The sequence below is a fragment of the Apus apus genome, chromosome 3, assembly GCF_020740795.1.
Source record: "Apus apus isolate bApuApu2 chromosome 3, bApuApu2.pri.cur, whole genome shotgun sequence".
In the NCBI taxonomy this organism is placed as follows: Eukaryota; Metazoa; Chordata; class Aves; order Apodiformes; family Apodidae; genus Apus; species Apus apus.
Window position 1 is genome coordinate 12,220,610 of NC_067284.1, and position 22,463 is coordinate 12,243,072.

General features: G+C 43.8%; 2 protein-coding genes across 7 annotated transcripts in view; one reads left to right on the plus strand and one right to left on the minus strand.

Moving 5' to 3' along the window:
- RARS2 (arginyl-tRNA synthetase 2, mitochondrial) overlaps window positions 1-12,311 on the plus strand; it is a 42,207-nt gene extending 29,896 nt beyond the window's left edge. The window contains exons 18-21 of one of the 5 annotated variants that reach the window (XR_007888922.1): window positions 875-949; window positions 1,832-1,895; window positions 3,190-8,557; window positions 10,028-12,311. Coding sequence is in view for 1 of the 5 variants with exons in the window: in XM_051613770.1 (XP_051469730.1) it covers window positions 875-949; window positions 1,832-1,895; window positions 3,190-3,276 (226 nt within the window). In the remaining 4 variants the exon portion in view is untranslated. Of the gene's footprint in view, window positions 1-874; window positions 950-1,831; window positions 1,896-3,189 lie in introns of all 5 variants that reach the window. The other 4 variants (XR_007888923.1, XR_007888921.1, XR_007888924.1 and 1 more) reach the window with 4 other exon arrangements.
- Window positions 4,588-20,887, minus strand: SLC35A1 (solute carrier family 35 member A1). Of its 2 annotated transcripts, XM_051613778.1 has the most exons (8): window positions 20,840-20,887; window positions 17,810-17,987; window positions 12,124-12,283; window positions 11,591-11,743; window positions 10,750-10,816; window positions 7,397-7,573; window positions 6,350-6,484; window positions 4,588-5,107 (listed from the first exon to the last, which is right to left on the minus strand). In XM_051613778.1, the coding sequence occupies exons 1-8, from the start codon at window positions 20,853-20,855 to the stop codon at window positions 4,977-4,979; spliced, it is 1,017 nt and encodes a 338-aa protein (XP_051469738.1). In that variant the 5' UTR covers window positions 20,856-20,887; the 3' UTR covers window positions 4,588-4,976. The 2 variants fall into 2 exon arrangements, with proteins under 2 accessions (XP_051469738.1, XP_051469737.1); XM_051613777.1 differs by lacking the exon at window positions 20,840-20,887 and having other exon boundaries at window positions 17,810-19,432.
- Between the last annotated feature and the right edge of the window lie 1,576 nt (window positions 20,888-22,463).

Consider the following 22,463-nt stretch of genomic DNA (forward strand, 5'->3'; position numbering starts at 1 on the left):
CAGGGGCTGCCTGGCACTTGCTGGCAGAGAAGAGCTGCTCAGTCCACATGCAGGAGATGTTTTCTAGTTTATCAGCTAAGGGAATGGGGAGCACTCCCTCCATGGTGCTATGGCTCTTACCTGACCACTCCCCACTTCCCCTGCAGCGTTCCTTTAAAAGAGGAAGATCCCAGTTCAGCTTGGGCATACTGGTGGGGATAGGCCTGGGAGCTGAGCAAAGACCAGGAAGTCCACTTTGAATCTGAAATTTGCTCAGCCCCAGAGGTGTTGGTAACTTCTTGCAGGCTGTGGAAAGAATGATGTGCACAAAACACACAAAGAATAAACATGGATCTCCATGACTCTGCCTGCATTATCCAGATTGATACTGTACTACCTAAGCAGATTGTATTCCAAGGTTATGTAAATGCACTTTGGTTTTGTTTTTTCTAAAGTTACAAGATTCTCTTACCTACTTAAAATTCTAAACTGCATTTACTAAAGGCAACATCCTTTAAGGGACTGTTTTGATTGTCTTGGTTATTTAATGTATGTTTTTTTGCTCCTAGGAACTTAAAATTACTGTTGAAATGTAAAGCCAGACATAATGTTCCAGAAGCAAATATAGCTCCTGTGCTCTCTTTGCTATAGCCTGCCTCTCTGAGCTCTACCATCTACAGTGTTTGCATGACTAGGAACAGAATCTCCTTCAGCAATAAGTGAATAAGGAAGAAATTATCAAATGTGTGTTAATTACATGGCTTAGGTCTGCTTCTAAAGATTATTTTTGGTAATTCTGCAGTTGTGTTTGTTCTGACTTAAGCAAGTCTGGGTAGTCTTATATCGTGAGTACAACTTCCTACCAGTTCAACACCAAACAATCCTTTCTTCACAGGTATGATGAGGTCCTATATAGATCTTCTCAGGATCTGCAACCCAAGCACATTGTCAGCTACCTCCTCACTCTTAGGTAAGGTAATTGCTGATACTGGCATCTGTCTCTGGGAAGGACAGGTCTTCCTGAGCTGGCTCTGCAGCCCTCATATCTGCACTGCTTTGAAGAGTAAAAATAGTGGGAAGATGTAAACTTGTGGGACAGTTTCTCTGGAGGAGGAAAGGTATCAAGTAGGATAGCAAGTAATATAATAAGTAGTAGAGATCGAGGTTGGAACCAGGAACAAAGGAGCCAGGAACATCCTGAAAAACTAATTGCTTTCAAGAGAAGAGGATCACTTGGCTGTAACCCTGTGTCTGAACCCAAAAATCATGTTGGTCTAATGCTATCTTAAAAGAGCAGATTTGAGCTGTTGTATGCTCTCAAGTCTCAAAATTTCAGCTAGGAAATTTTGTCCAAACCCCTTCTAACCATTGATCTCAGCCTAGATGTTGAGATGGACAAGGCATATTATTACTGTAATACTGTGCATGTGGCCTCCATGGGGAGGGTCTCTGCAGGGGTCTGTCTGATTTAACAGGACAGACCTACTGGAGAAAGCTGTAAAGCCTGTGTATGGAAAAGGCTTTAACAAGTTAAGGAAAATGGTATAAGGAATCATGTGCCTTGGGAATGACAGGGCAGGCTCTGAAAGTTCTTTCTAGACCGGTTTTGGGGGGTGGGTGAGCAGAGATTGTTTGGGGTTTTTTTTTATGAGCATTAAGTTATTGATGGCATGCCCTGACAACATGCAGGCTACAGAAAACCATGCCCTCCCTCAGCCAGGAGAAAGAGGCTCTTGGAAATGAGGCTCTGGCGTGCTGCAGTTGTGGCTCTTCCAGTTCTGTGGCTTTCTGTAGCCCATAGCACTGCTCTTGTCAAGGGACTTGTTCATTCTCACCCTATTTTGCATTCCAGCCATCTTGCAGCTGTGGCACATAAAACCCTTCCCGTGAGAGGCAGCGCCCCTGAACTAGCCCAGGTATGGGGGACAGCATTGGTAGGTGCCTGGAGTCTGCAGGGCATCCCTGAGGAATGATCCATGAGGGCTTTCCCAAGCCAGCTGTGTAACCACGGGGGTGAATATGGACCTGCAGGCTAATGAGCCAGCAGGCATGTTGTCCTGTGGGCAGCACCTGCTGTTCATGGCTGTGCCTTCTGGAAGGGGCTGCTCTGCCTGAGCTTCCCAGAACAGAATGCTCCATAAGGACAACTGCACCAAAGCCAGACAAACCCCTTTCCTTCTCATCACCTTTCGGAAAGTAAATGTTTGAGCGTTTAACTTGCTGGTTAATTTCTGATGGTTTCCTTTAATGGTTATGTGGGAAGACAGAGAATTAAAGAGAGAACTGAATCTCTCTCCTCCCTCTTGCCACCTACATATCCCATGTTGTCTGTATTGTCCTTCTAGCTAAAGCATTGAGACTGGTAACTGTTAATGTGCAGCTCCAAACAGATGCAAATTATTTTTCTAGTGAACTCCCAGGCAATGTTTGACCCCATAGCTGCTCAGTAAATGACATATTAATTATACCACCTTTATTTATTTATTTTTAACCTATTTCAAAAGCAGTTATCTTGCTGATTTTGGTAGGAAATCCCATGTAAGTGTTGAGCTGTGTTGCCAGGGAAAAAAATGTCAGTGAAATTGATGGAGCTGCACGCTGTAGTTGAATTTAAATGCTATAGGTATTCCTGCCTTTGAAGATGGTGCCATGCATTCTTGGGAAGAACCAAGACAGCCCAAGCTACAAGGAAAATTTCAGTTCCTTATCCTGTAAAAAAAATATTTCTAAATATCTTACACTGTGACTTACACTTCAAGGAACTATTTATTTGGAGTGAGGTTGATAGAGGCTGCTTTGAAAATAGCACTCTTCCTTGTCAATGTCTTAGCTGTTACACAGCTGGTGTCTGGGATGGACTCCATCTAAACCAGGTGCAGTGGGAGGGAGAATTCCAGCAGTACCCTCAGGCTGCAATAGCTTGTGGTGCATGAAGATTTTTAATGTTTTAGCCCTTACTAGGTCATGGACTGGGCTGGACACCCCTTTCCAGCTTTGTTGACAAGTGTCGCTCTGCTGACACTGGCTCTCAACAGCCACAGGCAATTCTGCCAGCACTGGTGTTACTCAGTACTCAGATCATGTGTGCGCCCTGCATGGGACAGAGGATGTGCAGTGTTCTCACCTCTGACAGGCTGCTAACTGCTGTCCTGACAGCTACACCCTCTTCAGTAGCAGTATCCTAAGATGACAGCTCTTCTTGTTTTCCAGGCAAGGCTCTGTCTGTTCCAAGCTGCACGCTCGGTTCTAGCCAATGGGATGAAACTTCTCGGCATTACACCTGTAACACAAATGTAACAAGGCTGTGTGCAATGTAAAGTCACATTTCTTAGCAAAAGAATTTTTTTCAAGAGAATATACTTTCCTGTGTGTCATTGCTAAAGCAGCCTGGAAACCCTCTGTCTGCTCTTGGGGGTCTGTATGGTCCATGATACCAACTGCAGAAGAGCCTGCCTTTGGGGAAGGCCAGGGCTGTCACAATTGCTTTCTCCCAGGTACTTGGTCGTGGATTTAAGACACTAGTCTACCTGGTATTTCCCATAAAAGAGGCTTGCTGTGTACTTAATTACCTTTGTAAATATCCTTTTGGTAGAGGAAGTGGAATTAACTGTGCAGCCCTAAGTAATCAAAGTTCTCCCCTTCTGTGGTTGCTGTTGTGTACCTGGCCTTAAGGGCAGGGCATCTTCAGGCACTCTACACAATGTAACAGACCACACCTAAGAATTTTTTTCCGTGTTGTGCTGCTACCCCTTCAGTAACATTAGCCACGTCCTGTTCCTCACCCATTCCTCTGCCATGCCTTGAGGAGCAGGGACCAGAGGGTGTGCTGCCCAGCTGGTGGAACAGGAGCCTCTCCCTGCAGGCACAGCCAGGTGTGGCAGGTGGTGCCTGGGACCCCAGCCCTCAGTGCAGAGGAGAGGTGGGGTGTCCTGTGGCACGCAGGGCAGGTGGCTCTGAAACACCCTACAACACCAAAGCCTTGACTCACCAGAGCAGCGCTATGGGGACACGCTGTTTGAATGCGCAGAACAGCTGGCAGAAGGCAGAGCTGAGCATCCTCTCCCACTGGAACAGAATTTAAGCACGTTACTGCTGAACTCATGGCTGAAGGAATCTAACCAGGATATAAACTTGGTCACATTTTTTACTCCACTTTGAATGTAAACAAGTTGTCGAAAGCACCAAGTGTCAGTTTGCTCAGTGCAGAGTTGCAGTCTCTGGAAGGGTTGAACTGAGTGACACCTCAGAAAATGAGGTAAGAGGTTGAAATTATCCAGTTGGCACTCATAAATTAAATCAAAGCCTAACATGCATCACAGGAACTCTTTTTAAGCATTCCTCTCTTATGCACAAAGAGTTTTAGAGATAAAATGTAGAGAAAAAAATACTCCAGTCAGACACTTTGTGTTGTCCCATTCATAATTAAGCTAGAGCTAAGTGTAAGCATCTGACTGCATGGAGGGAAAACAAGATTATTAATTCATTCCATCATAAAGGCACTGGAGAAGTACTCTGTTCATCTTGTATGTATCACCTAGAAGATAAATTTTTCCTGTCCCTAATCAAACTGCAATTGCTAACTAGGGTAAGAGAAAACACTGGCAGTAATTGCTCTTTTTAATATATTTTTATGAAGCTTTTTGGCATTTCTGCCCTCAAAGGGCAAGACAGTTTATCAAATACACAAAGAACCAATATCCCTCCATTATATACATTATATACAGTTGAGTGTTCAGTTCATTCATTCTGTTTTCTTTGTAAATGGGCCTCATCACTGTCCCATGTGAGTGAAGACCTTCAATACCATCCTTGTCCAGCTCCTCGGCTCTCATGTAGCCCCAGCATCAGCCACAGGAAACTTCACATGTAGAACAGAACTAACTTCTTGAGCCTGCCCCACTTAAACTATTTCATGACTAGCTTAAGGCTAATTTTTAAAAAATGCATTTGTGGTTTTTTTTAAAGTCTTTTATCTTTGTCCATTTTTATGGACAATGTCACATAGAAACAAGTCTCTCTTTTGAGCTCGTAGTCTCTGATGGCTGAATTTTTGTGGTGTCTTGTCGAGGTAATCCATAGAGGTAAATAGAAACACACACCAGTAAAGCACCCAGGGAGAAGGTAACAGCTGAAAGGAGACAAAAATAAGTTTATTTTTTTAAATAAATACACCTCCATTTAAGAAACCTTCAGAAGACAAAGCTGTATAATTTATGATGACATCCGAATGATAATATTAAAGTTACTTTAAACAGGACAACAAGCTGTTTCTAATTGACAGAATCTAGATTAATCCTCTGTCACTGAGAACTCCTGAGTGTTTACACCTCCCACACCATTTCAATTAGTGTCACATCAGCAAGAATGTGATGGTCAGAAAAGCAAGTGTGAGACATCTGTAGTTCCAGTGCCCACGTGACAGGCTTCCTTTACAGTAAGCTTGAGAAGAAAGACACAATGGATGGGATAAAGTAGCTTGTGATAACACACTTGGTTTGCCTTTTCACTTCCAGATAGGGTTAAGAAATACTGTCAATGAGGCTTTCACCAAGAGATCACCACCAGTGCAGGTTTGATTTGCGTCAAGCATCAAAATAACCCACATTCTGCACAAGTAAGTTTTAAATTACTTTTGTTTTTCATCCCTTGCTATAAGGGATGCTCTTTTCTTTCAAACAAACAATGGCAGTTTTCTTAAGCAAGTTTCGTCTCACTAATGCCACATCAAAAGGCTATTTTTTTCATCATCACACCATACCATCTTTGGGTGACAGTAGGAAAGGACAGTAGTTTGCAGGACAGCACAAAGCAGTCTGCTGTTTCCTCTCACCACATCAGTCACCACCCCAGCTGCTGCTTAACTCGCCCTCACGTGGTGCTGGCCACAGCAAACAGGGAAGGCAAAACTTAGCGGGTGTAATTGAACAGGGATGGGGCAAAGCCTTTGCAGGAACAGCAAAGGAATTAATTTGGCACTGGCTGAACTAAAACCAACAAGAAATGATGACTTATCAACAGCAGTGGTAGGTAAACAGCTGTATCACATACTAAACTGCACTGGAAAGTGATTCATGCATAAAGCTATATAAATACGTAAGGTGTTTAAATAGGAAGGAACCTTCCCATATGCGACTGCAGGTGACCTCTGAAAGAACAAACTGTGATACCTTTGAAAGCACAGGATCATCAGGCACCTTGTGCAACACAACAGGGACAATGCATTAGTGCACAGGAGTCCTGGAGAAGACTTGAGTTAAAACCAGAAAAAAAGCCAGAGGAGGCACAAAGGATTGCTTTGGCATGAAGTGCACACAGCCAGCCAGAAGGAAACCTATGTGTAAGGTCAAATCAGAGGCAAAAAGGTACTTACTTATCTGGAGGCCAAAGAGGAGGACTGATGCCACAGTAGAAATAACAATGGCTGCAGCTGCAGAGAAGCCTTTCATAATGTTATCTGTGTACTTAACAACCACTGAAGTGTAGAGGCCACCTACGCTGGCGAGAACTGGAAAGGAGATAATATTTTTCTATTAGTTAAGGTGCAGTAGGTGACTCTTTAATGGAGCATTTTACTCCACTGGTGTATTCATTTGGGCTACCCTGTCCTGATTGGTGATTTAATGCAACATTCAGCAAAATGGGATGTCTACACAGCACCTAGATCAGATATGACTCATTTAAAGATGATCTACTCGCTATTCAGTCAAATCCCCCTCTGCCCTGGCGAAACCCCACCTGGAGCACTGTGTCAGGTCTGGGGCCCCAGCATAAGAAGGACATGGAGCTGTTGGAGTGAGTCCAGAGGGGGGTCAAGAAGACAGTCAGAGGGCTGGAGCACCTCTCCTGTGAAGACAGGCTGAGAAAGTTTGGTTTGTTTCGCCTGGAGAAGAAAAGGCTCCAGGGGAACCTCAGAGCAGCCTTCCAGTACCTGAAGGGGCTACAGGAAAGCTGGGGAGGGACTTTTTACAAGGGCATGGAACGAGAGGTTAAGGGGAAATGGCTGTTAACTGGAAGAAGGGTGATTTAGATGGGATATTAGGAAGAAATTCCTTACTGTGAGGGAGGTGAGACACTGGAACAGGTTGGCCAGGGGAGTTGTGTGTGCTCCCTCCCTGGAAGCTTTCAAAGCCAGGTTGGATGGGGCTCTGAGCAGCCTGGTCTAGTGGGAGGTGTCCTTGCCCATGGCCCTAGACAATCTTTAAGGTCCTTTCCAACTCAAACCATTCTATGATTCTGTGATTGAGACTGCTGTTTCAGCACATTTTTAAATTGAACAAGTGAATAATTTCCAAGATAACTGTACTCTAAAAAAACCCTCAAAACACAGTAAAGAACAGTGGGTTAGACTGAATTTGCAGTTCTGTGCAATCAGTTATATCATAGGTAAAAAAGCAAAACAGCGTAAGGAGATACTTACAGATGACAAACCAGACGTAGTAAGTATAGCCATAGAAGAACCCCTTCTCAAGAACTTGGGCTCCATCTGACATGTACACACCAAATAAAGTCACCACAATCCCAGATAAGTACATCTGAATATTCCTCACCCACAAGGAAGTATCTGAACTCTTTAAGACCTTCTCAAAATAAACTCCTAAAAAAAAAAAAAAAAAGTTTCAGTGAGATGAAGTGTCTTCCTTACTGACTCATGGTTTACAGTGTTTCAAAGCTGGACAAGGCTACTGGAATCATTTTGTCCTACACTCCATTTCACAAAGCTCCCAATGCAGAAGGCCCCAAAACACATCCTGCTACCATGTGTCTTTGAGAACAGGATAATTTTAATGGGTACATAACATCAAAAGTAGATTCTATTTCTCTTTACAGTTGTTTTAACAGTGAACCTCAGCAACAATTATAACTAATCCTCATTTGTGTTTCTTTTGTCAGGCTTCTGTCCAGCAGAGCTTCTTCTGTACAATTCCACACCAAAAAAAAAAAAAAAAAGCATTGTACTGGTATTTTATCCCCAGGACATTATTTATGTATTTTATTATGATGTAGAACTTTCTTTTTCTCCATTGGGATACTTAACAGTAAAAAATTAAACCAGGGGTGGGACTATATTACCTTAGCCCTGAGACTGAACATTCCTCAGAAGCCTTGTGCTTGCAGAGCACTTGGCAGAGTGGTGATGTTCTGAAACCACAGCTTCAGGGCATTACAAAAGCAAATCAAAACTGATGTCTTCTGCTAATTGATGTTACAGATTAGTTTTGAATTAATGGAATTCACTTTAATCTAAAGCTGTCTTTCACAGTGCCACACTGATGAACATTACTTTTATGCTCTGCATTACTGAAATTCCCCAAATACTTTTTCATTAATTCTACTCAGGAGATGAATTTCAGACTTAAAGGCCAACATCTGACAAGGCCATCACTGGCTGCCTTGTTAACCATTGCTCCCACACCAGGACACTGCTAATCTCTGGAATTTCCTTCCCATTTTAAAACATAGACAACAGTTTGCAGGACCCAGATCTTCTCAGCCACTTCTACAACTTCCTGGTGTGAGTCCTACTGACTAAGTGCTTGTTGCTGATTAATGTCACTCAGGATCTTTTATACAATATGATGTAAGTATATGGAACTGACAGGGACAGCACAGAGGAAAGACCTGAGGATTAGAAGCCTTAGGCACACGCTCCTCCTCCTGAAATCACAGTTAGCTTCAAGGAAATTCTTGCTACTCTTCTATTAAGGAAAAATCCAATTTATAATTTAATACAGTATATGGAATATTTATGGAAAACAAATCAGAGATTTAAATTTCAGGGGTTCAAAGAATACTAATACATTTCCTTTGTTTTCTTTCATACAAATACACATTTTTAAAGCCTCAACATTAACAAAACCCTAGCCTTGTTGATGACTGCAGTGCTTAATAGAACCCACAGTAGTTTTCTGCCCACTGAGAAGACCCACAAAGCCACAGCCAGATGTAATCAATGTACCAGAGTATGACATGTACTTGTAAACTTCATAATTTGTTATAGAACAAGTAAGTCAATGAAATTACGCTTTCCCCAAAAATACATTAAAAAAAAAAAATCACTCCACTGGGCAAGATGAAGGAAATAATGGGTGCTACTTAGGAGAAATTATTCTTCAGTACTGTTTCAAGTTACAAAAGATCTGCCATCTGTCCAAAGCTTTTGTATGCATGGTTGGGCTCCTGGGTGCTTGAAAATTATCAGATCAGCATTTTGAAGAAAAAATGTTTTTCCAACTCCAAGGGACAAAAAAACCCACCTATTTTTTATTATTATTATTTTTTTTACTTTGACAGCTTAATATGAAACATGGTCAGTCCAGAAAGAGAAGGTTTAATGCCAAAACAACTTCCTCATGTGGGCGTGGGAAGGAAAAAAGAGGAAAGGGGTTTAAATAGGATTTATGTGTTCATCACATAAAGCCCCAAGGGCACAAGGAGCTCCACGGCTGAAGTGCTGTGTCCTCCCAGCTGCCTCAGAGCTACAGATGTCAGTGAGGAAACACCCAAACTGCAATCCTTTTGCTGGAGAGGAAAACTTTGTGTCTAAATCCTCTGGAGCTGCCCACATCAGCCCTTTGACTGGTCTGAACTTGCAGACCTTTAGAAGCACAACTATGGCCCCACACTCTCAGAGAAAGCTGGAGAGCTTTAGGAGACTCTGAAGGCTTCACTGTGAATGCTGTGTTTTCTCTCATGGCTTGGGAGCATCTACTAAAATGAGTAAATTTATAATCTTCCAGAAAAACTTGACTGTGTTCTACACAATTTTATTTAGTATTTCTGCTTCAAAGTGCCCATTTCACTGAAAAGACACCAAAGAAGAACATCTTGCTCTTTTACCTCCCTGCCAGCAAGAATGTTTTCCAAGAGTAACAAGCATGTGCACACAGCACAAGACTATTCTTGAAGAACTATATAGTGCTAGAGGTGGGTAGTAGTACCTTGTTTTCTTACAGAGGTAGGGGGAAAAATCCAGTTTACAGACAGGAAAATAAGCCCCTGGGAACCAGATTTCAAATTAAGTAGTAATTTGTATTTTCTTATTTCTTAGCACCTGCTCTCTTGTCCTCCAGTTCTGATCTCCTTCTGCAGAAGCCAGAGAAAAACTACTCTGAGGGGAAATGCTATTTGTAAAAAGACCCAAATAAAACAAACTATGACAACAACAAAAGCAAACCAAACAAAAAAACCCCACAACCAATAATCCTTCATGGAGTTTGTCTAGGTTTCCTGCTACTCTGTCTTCCTCTCTGCCTTACTTTTGCTCCTTCTGCATCTCAGTTAAGTTTCTTCACCTACAGGACCTCAGCAATGTGTATTTTGGAGCTGAGCTAGCACAAGCACTGAGTGAAGAACTTGGCTCCCCTTACAAAAAAAGGCAACTACTTCATGTAATCACCATAAGGGAGCTATTCACTGCAAAGCCAACTTGATAAAACTTATGTACATTAATTAATTGTACTGAGTTATTATGGATGTTCCCCACAGATTTGTTCCAAGCATTTGAAAGATGCTTTGACTTGAAGACCAGCTTTCTAAGCTGCATCACATAAAACCAATAGTATGTGCTCCTAGTCATTTGCTTGACAACTGGAGTAATCATGTAATGAATCTGTCATAATTACTGCAAGGTAATTGTGAGCAGAGGGGATAATGTCCTCTTTTAATCTTATAATCAGTGAAGACAGTTAACTGCTGTAGAATGTTCTGTTTTAAACATCATGAGCTCTCCAGTCCTTTTGATGTGACCTGTGTACAGGAATAATACTATACCTGCAAATCCTGAACATAATACAGCAACAGCAATGGCTCCAAACCCTAGCAATGGATTCTGCTCCACCTGCAACATCAACCATTATTTTAAAAATAATGCAACTTTTCAGTAACTTACAATCATCAATTCCAGAGCTACTTTGTTACATGCAGCAAAATTATTAGCACTTCATTCCAGTATAACATGTATTTGCTCAGCCAGAGCTGCCCTTCTGATTAGCTCAATGTAGCTGATGTGTGGAGTTTCACTACCCACATGTGACCTTAGCAACCCCTGCAGTGCTCAGAGGCACCATCCACTTTACTGTGGCTGCTCTTCCCAGCTGTGTGACCTGCCCTTCCCACTAAGGCCGCTGACCAGCAGCTAAGACCTAAGAAACAGAAGACACTGTTTTCTCCTAGAACGAGATTAGGTCAGTGTCTCTGAAGGGTGTGTTTTCACTCCTAATCCCACCAAGTGTTTTGATGCCAAGTTCTCTGCTCCAACAATTAAACTGATACCAGGGCCAACTGCTGGAAACACTGGATCACTCAGATACTTCTATGATGGTGCATTAGACTGATTATGATGGCAGTGGTAATTTATACTAATTGGAGCAATAAAGTGCCTTTCCAACAAGGGAGACTGGAACAATACCACAAGACTGCCTGAACTGGTACACAATAAATGTGAATGATCAAACTAGTGCTTATGTTGAAGATGAAGTCGCTGGAAACAGGAAACAGGTGCTGCTGTATGGAATGTCAGAGACCTTACCTTAATCCCAGCTGCTGTGAAATGAAATATGAAGTATAAGGCAGTTTATTCTTCATGATGAAGTGGCAAAATGTAAACTCTTACCTGTACTTTGGTAGCCTGAGCAGGGTTCCACTGGACAAGGGTAACACCACCACACAGCATGAAGACAGAGAACCACTGCAGCTTACTAAGGGTGCGGTTTAGCATCAGGACTGTACATAAAGCTGTACAAGGGATCTTCAGCTGGTATGTCACCTAAAGAAGATGGGAATATAGCACAGAGGATGTGGCTTTATCAACTCCTCCAAAACCAAGAAAACAAAATAGAAGATTCAACTACAGAGTGACAAAAATTTGAATTCACTGGTTTCCTACAGATCTTTGGGGCTTTGTACCACTGTAAAATGTATCAATGTGAATCTGAAGTGATTCTAGGAGTGAGTGTGTTAGCTCAGAAAAGCAGAGCTCTGCAACACAGTGTATGTTCTCAAGGAAAGCCAAGAGATGCTTTGTTGTATCACCAAAGCTGAAGAGAGTACCATGTGCTGGGCAGACAGATACCTAGCACACATGCCTCATGAAACAGTAAAAAGAAATGTATTTGCAGATCTGTTACTGACAAAAACATGTATTACCTGGTAGACTGCTGCATCCAAGTTGCTAAGAGCCACAAATGCCATATTATTTTGGAGAGCATACACCAAAGATGGAACACTTAATTTTAGCAATTCTTTATGACTTCCGAACACATTTTCTTTTAAAGATGTTATTAACCTTGCCAGACTCCCAGTTTCTCTGCAAAATAAAATATTAATGTAACTGAGGGCTCTCTTAAACTGGTATTTCAAAACAGAAATAAAATCAATTAATCCTTTGGGAAGGCTGAAAATTTGTTCTCAATGATCAGTTGTACCTTCTGCTCATTAAGAAAAATTAAGTGGGAAAAAACAATGAGGTTATCAACAAGTCAAAGCCCCTGAAGGTGAAGACTTTTTGAAATCATGAGGTTAGATGCATTAATGTGTAATTAATTAAACAACAACCATGAACACTGTAAGCAGTGGAATGAGTTATCAAGTATACAGGCAGTGGGAGAGAAGGCTGTCATTATATCTCTCCTCCCCTTTTGTTTTTTTTTTTGGCTATTAATATTTGTATGTGATGTCAAATACCCATGATTTTCCAGATCCTCTTTAAACAGGGCCTGACAGTACATCCAAAAAAGATTGTATCCTTGCACACTACTGAGCTGGAAACACCTCTCATTCCTCAGGCAGCCCTGGGCTCCTTGCTTGTGCTGCGGGAGACACCGGACCTCAGCACATGTGATGAGGTCTGGCAGGACGTGTGGCAGCTCCTTGTTGTCTTGAATCTTCACTCGTCTCCTTCATGTCATTACAGTGTGAACAAGAGCAGGCAATGGGCAAGGACATGTTGCTTCTTGCTCCTTTACCCTTTTGCAGCTTGCTCCTCAGCTTATTAAAGCTGACCTCTGCATTGCTAGTTCTCCCTTACCATTCGTACATCAACCTGACATTTCTTGCTTACTTGTCACTGCTACTCAAGTCCTCCAGTTCCCTTCCCAAAACTCAAATCCCACATTTCTTCTTTCCATTCTTCTCTATTCTCCTGCTTGGCCACTGACAAATACCAACATACAAAATCACTCCTGTCCTCTCCCATAGGCCTCTCCACTTGCATCCAATACGATTCTTGAATTTAACATTTCTTTTGCTTCCCTTACACACACACACACACACACACACAAACGGCTCACAAATTCCTCGGAGCCTCTGGAGCCCAATTCCCCACATTTCACCCAGGTCCCAACTTCCTCCTTTTTACAAATGTATGTCATCTACCTGCCCCAAACGTGCTATGCAAAATCTGCAACCTCTATATGCCCCAGGCTCACTCATTAACCAGCTTGTTCCTGCATATTCTCCATTCCTGATCAGCCACTGATTCTTTGGTATAGGTTCTTGAAGTTTTCCCCTCCAAAAATGTATGTACTCTGCCATCTCATAATCCTTCTATCCAAGTTTCTCTTCTCCCTTGCCTTCCTCCCTGTTTGGCACCAAGATACCTTTTCTCCTTTTCTGTGGTGAGAGTAGTCTTTATAGAGGCAACTGCGAGGGATTCTTTTTGTCATTCTCCCATAACAAAGAGAACACACAAAACATCAGTGTCAGGGCAGTGCAGTTACCAAGCAGAGGTCAGTATGGTTTTCCACACTCTGCTTGTACAAGCATGGTCACATGCAAAGCTCTCTGCTAACTTAAGGGGTATTTTGCTTGGGACAGGCTTGGTGACACCAAGCATGTCACGTTGGTGTCTTTCGCAAGACATGTCTGGCCACAAGGAACAACAATGACACGAAAATCTACAGACAAGTAGCACTTAAAGTCTGCAATACAAGGAAGGGAAAGAGTTGAGGCTTCAGCTCTCCATGGTTAGCTGCACTAGATACATAGCTACACAAAATGTTATGAGTCATTGACATTATAGGCAAAATTTCTGGTTTACTTACTCCTCAATGTATTTATTATATTGCCCAGCACTGGGAGACAAGATTTACAAGAAAACCTACAGTTCTTGATAAGTACAGCTGGACTAAAGTACTTCTTTCTCATATGTCTAACTGCAAATGAAGTAACACTATCACAGAAACAGTTCTACTCTGTAAGAATAAGAAGTCAAAAAATACCACATAGCAATGGCTTCTTCTATTTGTTCATACTAAAATGGGTTCTAGAACAGGAAATTAATATTTAAATTACACCTACTTCTGTTGCAGATCATGCTCAGTAAATCAGCTGATCACACATTTAAAGCCAAGTCACAGCAGTAACAGTAGTTTCTGTCTACTTTGACTTCCAGCATGGCATTTCAGAAAATAACAGATGTCCAGACAGCACCATTTTCACTTCAGTTTTTGAGAACAAAAAGATGAACTGCCCAATAGATCATCTTTGCAGTGGGTGTGCCTTCTGAAGCATGCACTAACCAAGAACCTCTAACTTTAAGTTGAATTCAGTAGAAAGATGGAGACAGATTTAAATCTACATTAAAAAAAAAAAAGAATTTAAAACAAGCCTCTACTTTCAGCTGATAACGCAAAGTAAAGTGCCCGAAGTTGTACACTACAAAAATCAAAAAAGAAAAGAAAAATTATCTAGCTTGAATTCAGCATTCTTGATGTTGATCTAGATTCAACTTTAAAAAAACATATTCTGTTTTTCTTCATAGGTCTGAATAGGGGAGAGATACTAACAACAATCAGCTCTGTAACAGATACATCACATTTGTTAGAAAAGCTGAAGCTAAAAGCAGAGTTCACAAGTCAGCTCTACTTTTCTTCATCCATTGCTAAGAAATTACATGCCATCTAAGAAAGCAGACAACATAATAACCAGATGGTCAAGTAGACTTTAAATAAACAGGACAAGTTCAAAGTACAGTTGAGTAAACAGTTAACACAGCTTAAACTATCATAAACTTCCCCTTTGAAAGACAATCTTCAGGCATTCAGAGTGCCTCCCAGGAGAAACCTTTAAAGTAAACACAGTGAAGGCACAGTGTAAGAATGTGTAAAACAAATTCTGCAAACAAAACAATTTGAGAGTCATACTTCAGTATCCTGTATATTGCAGTAATCAATGCTGGCTCTTTCAAAAAGGAAAAGGTATCCACCCAAATGTATCCTGCTCTACAGAAAAAACAGATAAAACAATCTTCTAACTGGTTATTAAATGGCAAAGGCACTCTGGGTGAGACAAATTGGTTAGGTCTTTAAAACTGGAGGAAGCTGTAAAGAAGACACTGAAGGAAACTATGTTGGAATTTATTCTGTCCAGCATATTGCTAAGCAATCTAAAATGGGAGATTACTAGAAAATTGGCAAATTTTGTTGATGATACTCAATTATATGTGATAACCAGAAGGAAATCTGCAATAGTTGCCAAAGGGTCTGTCACTACACCAAGCAGAATTCACCAGATCTCTTGTCATCTGAGAAATAGCTCAGTTACCTGGACAGCAAAGGAAGGCACCTGGACCCACCAGCAAGCAAGAGAACCTCCTGCAAAGAGGTGAGTGTGGCTATATGAATGGTGTCTGCTGGTGCTCATCTCTCCCTTTCTCAACTATGGAGGAAAAAACCCACTAGCTTACTAGATCAGAATAGATATTGTAACATTCAAACAGCTCAGTGAGTCAGTCATCCCATTTAAATTGGCAAATAAAGCTCATTTGTCAATAAAACAAGAATAATCATAGGAAATGACAACCCCAAAATACAGCAACCATCTCTAAACCAGTTATGGGTATTTAGGAAAAAGATGTGAGTAGCTCTCTTGACAGTGCCAGCTCAAGCTTCAGCAGTGTTCAGAGATGAGCAGAATGTAGGAATCCTTAGGACAGGAACATAAACCATGACAGGAAGAACCTCCACCCCTCTACCTAATGCCACAGCATATTTGCATCCTGAATGGTGCATACAGCTCTGGCTCCTGTTTCAAAAGGGTTGTAACAATACTGGAAGTGCCATGGAGATGGGTACCAGGATGAGCACGGAAAAATGTGACTAGGACTCCCACCTTAGAAAATAAGTAAGTGATGAAAACACAATACATATCTGAAGAGATAGGAAAATAAAAATGAAAGTCAAAAGACGATTTCTTATGTCTGTGAACACAAGAAGACAGAATCCAGTGAAACTGCTAGATGAAGTGTTTATTAACAAGTGTTTTTTCATACACTATAAAATTGTATTGCAGAATTCATTTCACAGGTACAGTGGGGACTAACAATTCAAAAAGAACCTGGACAATCTCACAGAGGACAGGATCATTAGGGGCTACAGCCACAGTGTGCACACAACCTCCAGCTGGAAAATCCATATGCTTCTGCCACCAGCTAAGGAAAGTTCAGCCCATTCTTGCCCTATTGCCTATACTTCTGTTCTAAGCATCCCCTGCTGAATACTGTCAAAGAGAAGACAATGGGCTCCATGGATCTTTGGCTGTGTAGGGCTGTTCTGAAAACATAGTAGACTTTTGAACTAAAAGCAATTGCCTTTTAAATTATTTCAGAAAAAAAAAAAAAGACCATTTGTACATTTATTGAACACAATATTATTGACCCCTAACAAAAGGCAGATTGCTTACCCTGCTGAACTAGGCCTCTCTGGTATACTATAAACAGCCTGGGTCCCAGGTGCACAAGAACAGACTTGAGAAATTACACACACAGATGAGGCCACCCACAAGTCCCCCACTATTGAGAAACATGTGCTGCTGCAGTCTCCAGAAGGCAGGCTGGACCAGGATCCACACTGGCCACAACACTGTAAGAACCACAGCGCAACCACTCGTCAGCAGAGACACTTCTCCCGACATTTTGTGCTGGCAGAGCAAGAAGCCCAGGGTGTATGAAAAGAAAAACAGAACTTTGCCACAGGTTACACTTGCCTTTTAATGAAAGGTTAAGCAAAAGGCAGCTTGCCACAGCTGCCTTACCAAGTCCAAGTATTGTCTCATTTCTAAAGCAAGTAAAATGCCATTTTCATGCTAAGTAGAAAAGATCTGATCAAAATCTGCAGTACACAATGTGACTTCACGATCCTCTAGCACACAACAGCCATCCTTCTGATGTTCCAAAAGCCACGAAGAGATAGGGAGACCCTAAAAGAACAAATTCTACCACAACAGCAAGAACCCACCTTTGGATTATAAAGATTCTTCCAAGGAACAATGCAGCACTGGGAAGCTGAGAGGAAAGGCAGAAGACAGATGGCCTCCCTCTTTCAGATGTTCACGTATGGACTAAAGTTCCAGTTCTTAGCAGCAGTCTGGGATTACAGAAACTCTAATATTTTCTGACCACACAGCCTTTCAGCTCTGATTCCCCAGGTCAGCAGAGACAGCAAAAGGTCTGCCTAACATAGTTTGGGAAAATCTATGAGTAGGAACATTCCAATTTTATACAACTCAGCAGACAATGGCTCACAGTCCAGCTTTCATCTCCACCAGTATTTTAAAAACCCAAAGCATCGTAGGTAATTCATGCTGACATTCTGAACCTATCCCAAAGCATACAAAAACAGAAAATATGCAGGAAGGACACACCTGAACATTGTGGTGTTTACAAAGCAGTTTCAGTTGAGGAGGACCCACAAGCTCTAACCCGCTCTGAAATGAGTCTTCCACAGCATGACTATCCAGCCACGTTCTCCAACGTATCTGTATTTCAGTATCTGAGAATCTGAGGTTAGAAGCTGGGATTCATTTTCAAAATACTGATCAGCATTCCCCTACTTACTTAGCCAAGATGCCCACACTCAGGAACAACTTGATCACTTCAGTGATGCACACAGCTGTCGTTGAAAAGTACAGTTCTGCCTCCACTGTCCTTGTGAACCGCATTGCCACCGTGTATGCTGCAGCAACCAGGGTCATCACCGTAAGGCAGTACAACTTGAATGGTAAGCTGACATTTTCTGAAAGAAAACAAAGATGACAACTCAGCATGGCCTCCCTTTTAATTTAAGAACTGAAACAGGGTGTTCTCCAGCTGGAAGACTGGATCAAATATTACTGTGGCAGCACACAATAATTACAATGTTGTGACACAGCTCCTATAAAATGTTTAAGTTAAATTTTAAAGTCTCTTCTCAAAGAAGCTTGTATAGGAACTCCAGGTGTTTGAAAATAAGATGTCCTCTTGCCATCATAATCATCATTCTAGAAATGCTAATCATAGACTAATACTTATCTAATAGGAATCAGAAAGTCTATCTTTCCTGCTTTTTAGCCAACAGCTAGTTCAGTGCTCATTCTGAAATGGCAGCTGCTCCTCTTCACGTAGTATAGTGAAGTCTGACACAGCACTGGCAGACTAGTAAAAGCAAAGAGGAAAAGTTCCATATCAGCAAAGAAGGGAATCCATCTAGCAAAGCTTAATAAGTAAGGCAGTGCTTCTTTCAGCCTTGCTTTCCACCTCAGCAACAGAAGAAAATTTTGCTGATAACAGTGATGGGGTATCACACAAAGCACTTTCCTGAAAAACTGTTCACAGTAAGAGTAAAGTTATGGCTATTCAAGTAAATTAAACCATACAAGGACTACGTATGACCTGTGTTACCTGCTCTGGCTTCCCTGCTCCTTTCCTCCTACAACAGCAGCCATTCTTGTAACAGCTTTGCCCCAGACCATCTACTATCCTGCAGAATTTGGGAGTTGGCCCATTCCAGATGTACTGGCAAAAGGCAGTTTTTCATACACCTGCCCACCCTCTAAGACTTGGGAGTTTCATGGGGTGGACAGTTCATTCCCATGTCAGAGAACAGCTAAGACTGCATTTGTACCAGTGAAGAGAACAGCACATGACACCAAACAAGACTTCTCTGCACGTAGGCATGACCTACAATACGAGGCATCAGCAAATTTGTGTCTACAAAGCCATTTTTCAAACTGGTAAATTATTCTTTGTTATGTATGGCATCTGATGGGTGGATGTTGGTCATTCAGCAGCATCTTTTGGACCACTGTATGTCCTGTTCTGAATAACCTAAACAAATGTACTTTAATTGGTATAAGTTCACGTTCCTTCTGCTGATTAGGGAATGAGCTAATAATAGATAAGCTCCAGGCAGATTTGTAATTGCTTTGTTAATTTAATACGGGAATATATTGCTGAACCCAGTGCAACTGATGTTTTGGTTCATTTTTCTTTCAAGCCAGTGATGTCTTCTATTGCATAACATTTCTGCAAGGTACAGTTAATACCTCCTGCTGCTGCAATCATTTAAATTAGCTACTTCCTTGTAGATAAAAATCTTACTCATGTCAGTAACCACTTTTTTAAAAGGTAGAGCAAATTAGTTTTTGGGCTAACAATGCTTAAAAGACTTACAAGCTGTAAGCCATCTTCAAATTAAGTTTGGATTGCAGGGGGGAGACGAGGTGGGGGGAATCCAAGGGTGTAACAACCAGGAAATAAAATCAACCCAGTCCACTTTTTACAAAAAGTTATTTCCTGATATTGTTTCTGTCGGCACTAAAATGTAATTAGGAATGTATTTTTACACACTACTGAACTAAAACTAAGTGTAATGCTTGCCTGCATCAACTACTCTTTATAAATACATGCCCTAATTTGGCAACAGTTTGCAAACTTGGGCAAACCAAATGCAGCAGGACACGATAATGAATCTAGTAACCATACCCGACAGCCCTAGTATTATGTTAAAAGCTATTTATAGTTAGGTTCCAGCCAGAACCTTTCTCCAGCCTGGCTCACAGATCTGCATCAGTACCAGTGCAGCACTGGGAGCAGAAGAAGTTATACTTGGGGCACCCATCTCTTTTGCTGATCAGACTGAATTTACACCAGCTTTAAAAAAACAAAACAATACAAACAAACAATAAAAGAAGAAAGAAAATAAAGGAAGAAAAGAAAAAAAGAACAGCTAAATAAGCTGTTGTTTCTTTACCAGAGTTTCTCCTGCATGGAACAGAAGGATTTCCAGCACAAGGGACCAGGCAGGCCAAAAGCCTGAGGACGTACAGGCGGGCCTCACACACCTCCAGAGCGGACGGAACCAGCCAGGACGCTTTCAAGTGGCAGCCCAAGGCCAGGGCTGGCACTGGAAGCAGAGCCGAGCTGCCCGCCAGGGCAGCCGGGGCCGTGGGTTCCTCAGACCCGTCCTGACACCGGCCGAGGGAAACTCCCGCTCCTGGCCCGTCTCCTCCGGGGCAGCCCCCTCCTCACCCCCAACACCCCTGCTGGCAGGCACCTGTGCCAGGTGTGCGAAGCGGGAGGGTCGGAGTTGGAAGGGACCTTCAAGATCTATGGGTTCCAACCCCCCCGCCACGGGCAGGGACACCTTCCCCAGACCCCAGCGCTCGGAGCCCCGTCCAGTCCGGCCTCCAGCGCTGCCAGGGAGCGGGCACAGCCGGCAGGGCTCTGCCTTCGGGCCCACCGCGCTCCTGGCACCTACGCAGGCGTCTCTCCAGGACCGGCGGGGTTTTGCGGGGCACCCGCAGCACGGCGGGGGGACCCGGTGCGCACCGACCCCCGGGCCTCGCGGCGCCGGCCCAAGCCCTGAAGACGCTGCGCCGCGTTCCACCCCCCCCCCCCCCCCCGACCCCCCCAGAGCGGGAACCGGCGGCCGAGGCGCCATCGCCCCGGAGGCGGCTGAGGGGGCCCTGAGGGCGGAGGCGAGAGGAGCCGCCGGCGCCCGGGAGGGAAGGGGATCGGCCCCCCCCCCTTCTCCGGCCGATCCTCCCCCCCAGAGCCCCGGTACCCCCCGGTTCCCCCCGGCAGCCCCCGCCGCGCCGCCCCCCTCACCCTTCGCAGGCGACATGGTGGCCGCGGGAGGCGCCGGGGCCGCCCCGCCCCGCCCCTCGCACCACAGAGCGCGGCGCGGCGGCTAGAGCGCCACACCTCCCCCGCTTCACCATCGAGTCGGAGGCGCGTCTGGGCTAGACAGCCCCTCTCGCCCCGCCCGCCTGGCGGCCTGCTGGCGGCCCGCCCCGCCCCGCCCCGCCCCGCCCGCGGGGCCGCTGCTCCCGGTTGCTGCGGCGTCGGGGACCGGGCGCGGGTGCGTGTGCCCTGCTGCCTGCCTGCTTCTCCGGAAGGGAAGGCGCTTGGGACCCGCGGGCCCAGCCGTGCCCGGGGGCCGGGCGGGCTGTGGGGGCGGCCCCGGGAGCCCCCGGTGTGGGAGCGGCGGGTGTGGGGGGCTGAGGGCTCGAGGGTGGAGCGGTGCTTCGGTCGGTGCAACGGCAGCTAGCCCTCCATCCACCGGGTAATGGTAATTGCTCTTCTGATGAAGGCAGAGCTGAAGGAACTCACGTCGGATGTGCCGCGTCCTGCCCGTCTCCTGCCGCCCGTGACCCGCCCGGTGCTGCCCGTGACCCGCCCGGTGCTGCCCGGGCAGCAACACCCGGGAAGGAAGGAAGGAGCCCCCGAGCCAGCTGTAAATGCCCAGGACGCTGCTGCCAGGAGCTGCTGTGCTCCCCAGGCCTGCCGTCTGGGCACCAGGAGTACACCCACCCAGCCACCCACCCACCAGTGCAGCAGTAGAGCAGCAGGTCCAGCTTCTGATCCAGGCTCAAGTCCAAATGGGCAGCAGCTGAAGGCTCTCTCCCCTTTCACGTCAACAAAACCATTTTGAAAAGTAACTTTTCATTTGTTTCCATGAACTATTTTATTGGTAGCAAGCACCCAGGAACCTCACACATGTATTTCTCATTACCAGGAGTACACTCTTGGGTACTGGCAAAGCTGGGGAGGGACATTTTCCAAGGGCATGTAGTGATAGGACAAGAGGTAATAGCTTTCAACTGGAGGAGGGTAGATTTAGGTTAGACATTAGGGCAAAATTCATCACTATGAGGGTGCTGAGACACTGGAACAGGTTGCCCAGATAAGCAGGGGAAGCCCCCTCCCTGGAAGTGTTCAAGGCCAGGCTGGAGGGGACCTGGAACTAGATGACATTTAAGGCCCCTTCCAACCCAAACCATCCTATGACTCTATGTTTCTGCCATGCCAAAATTGGGATGGTGATTTCAGCTGTATTCCTTAGTATTTTACAATACTTCAGCAGCTTCTCTAAATGGAAAAAAAGCCACTGTCACTCATCAGCTTTCCTTTAAATAAATGTGTTTATGTGTTCTTAAAATACCACTTTGTTGGTTCAAAGAAAGGACTTCAATATAGAAGGTTCAAGGCAAATGATGATAAAATACATGGAGATGACAGCAAGAAAAGTATTTCATTAAGGAGCAACAGGGTGTTTTCTCTGAATAAAATAAAAGCTGCAGCTGATAACAGCATTCATTTTTTTATGAATAAATCTAAAAAGTGGTGCCAGCTCATCATTGAAAACCATGGAGGATCAGCACGACTCGCTGCTGCTGATTCCTTTTTTATTCAAGAGAAAACCACCCAATGGAAACTACTTTAGCTTTTT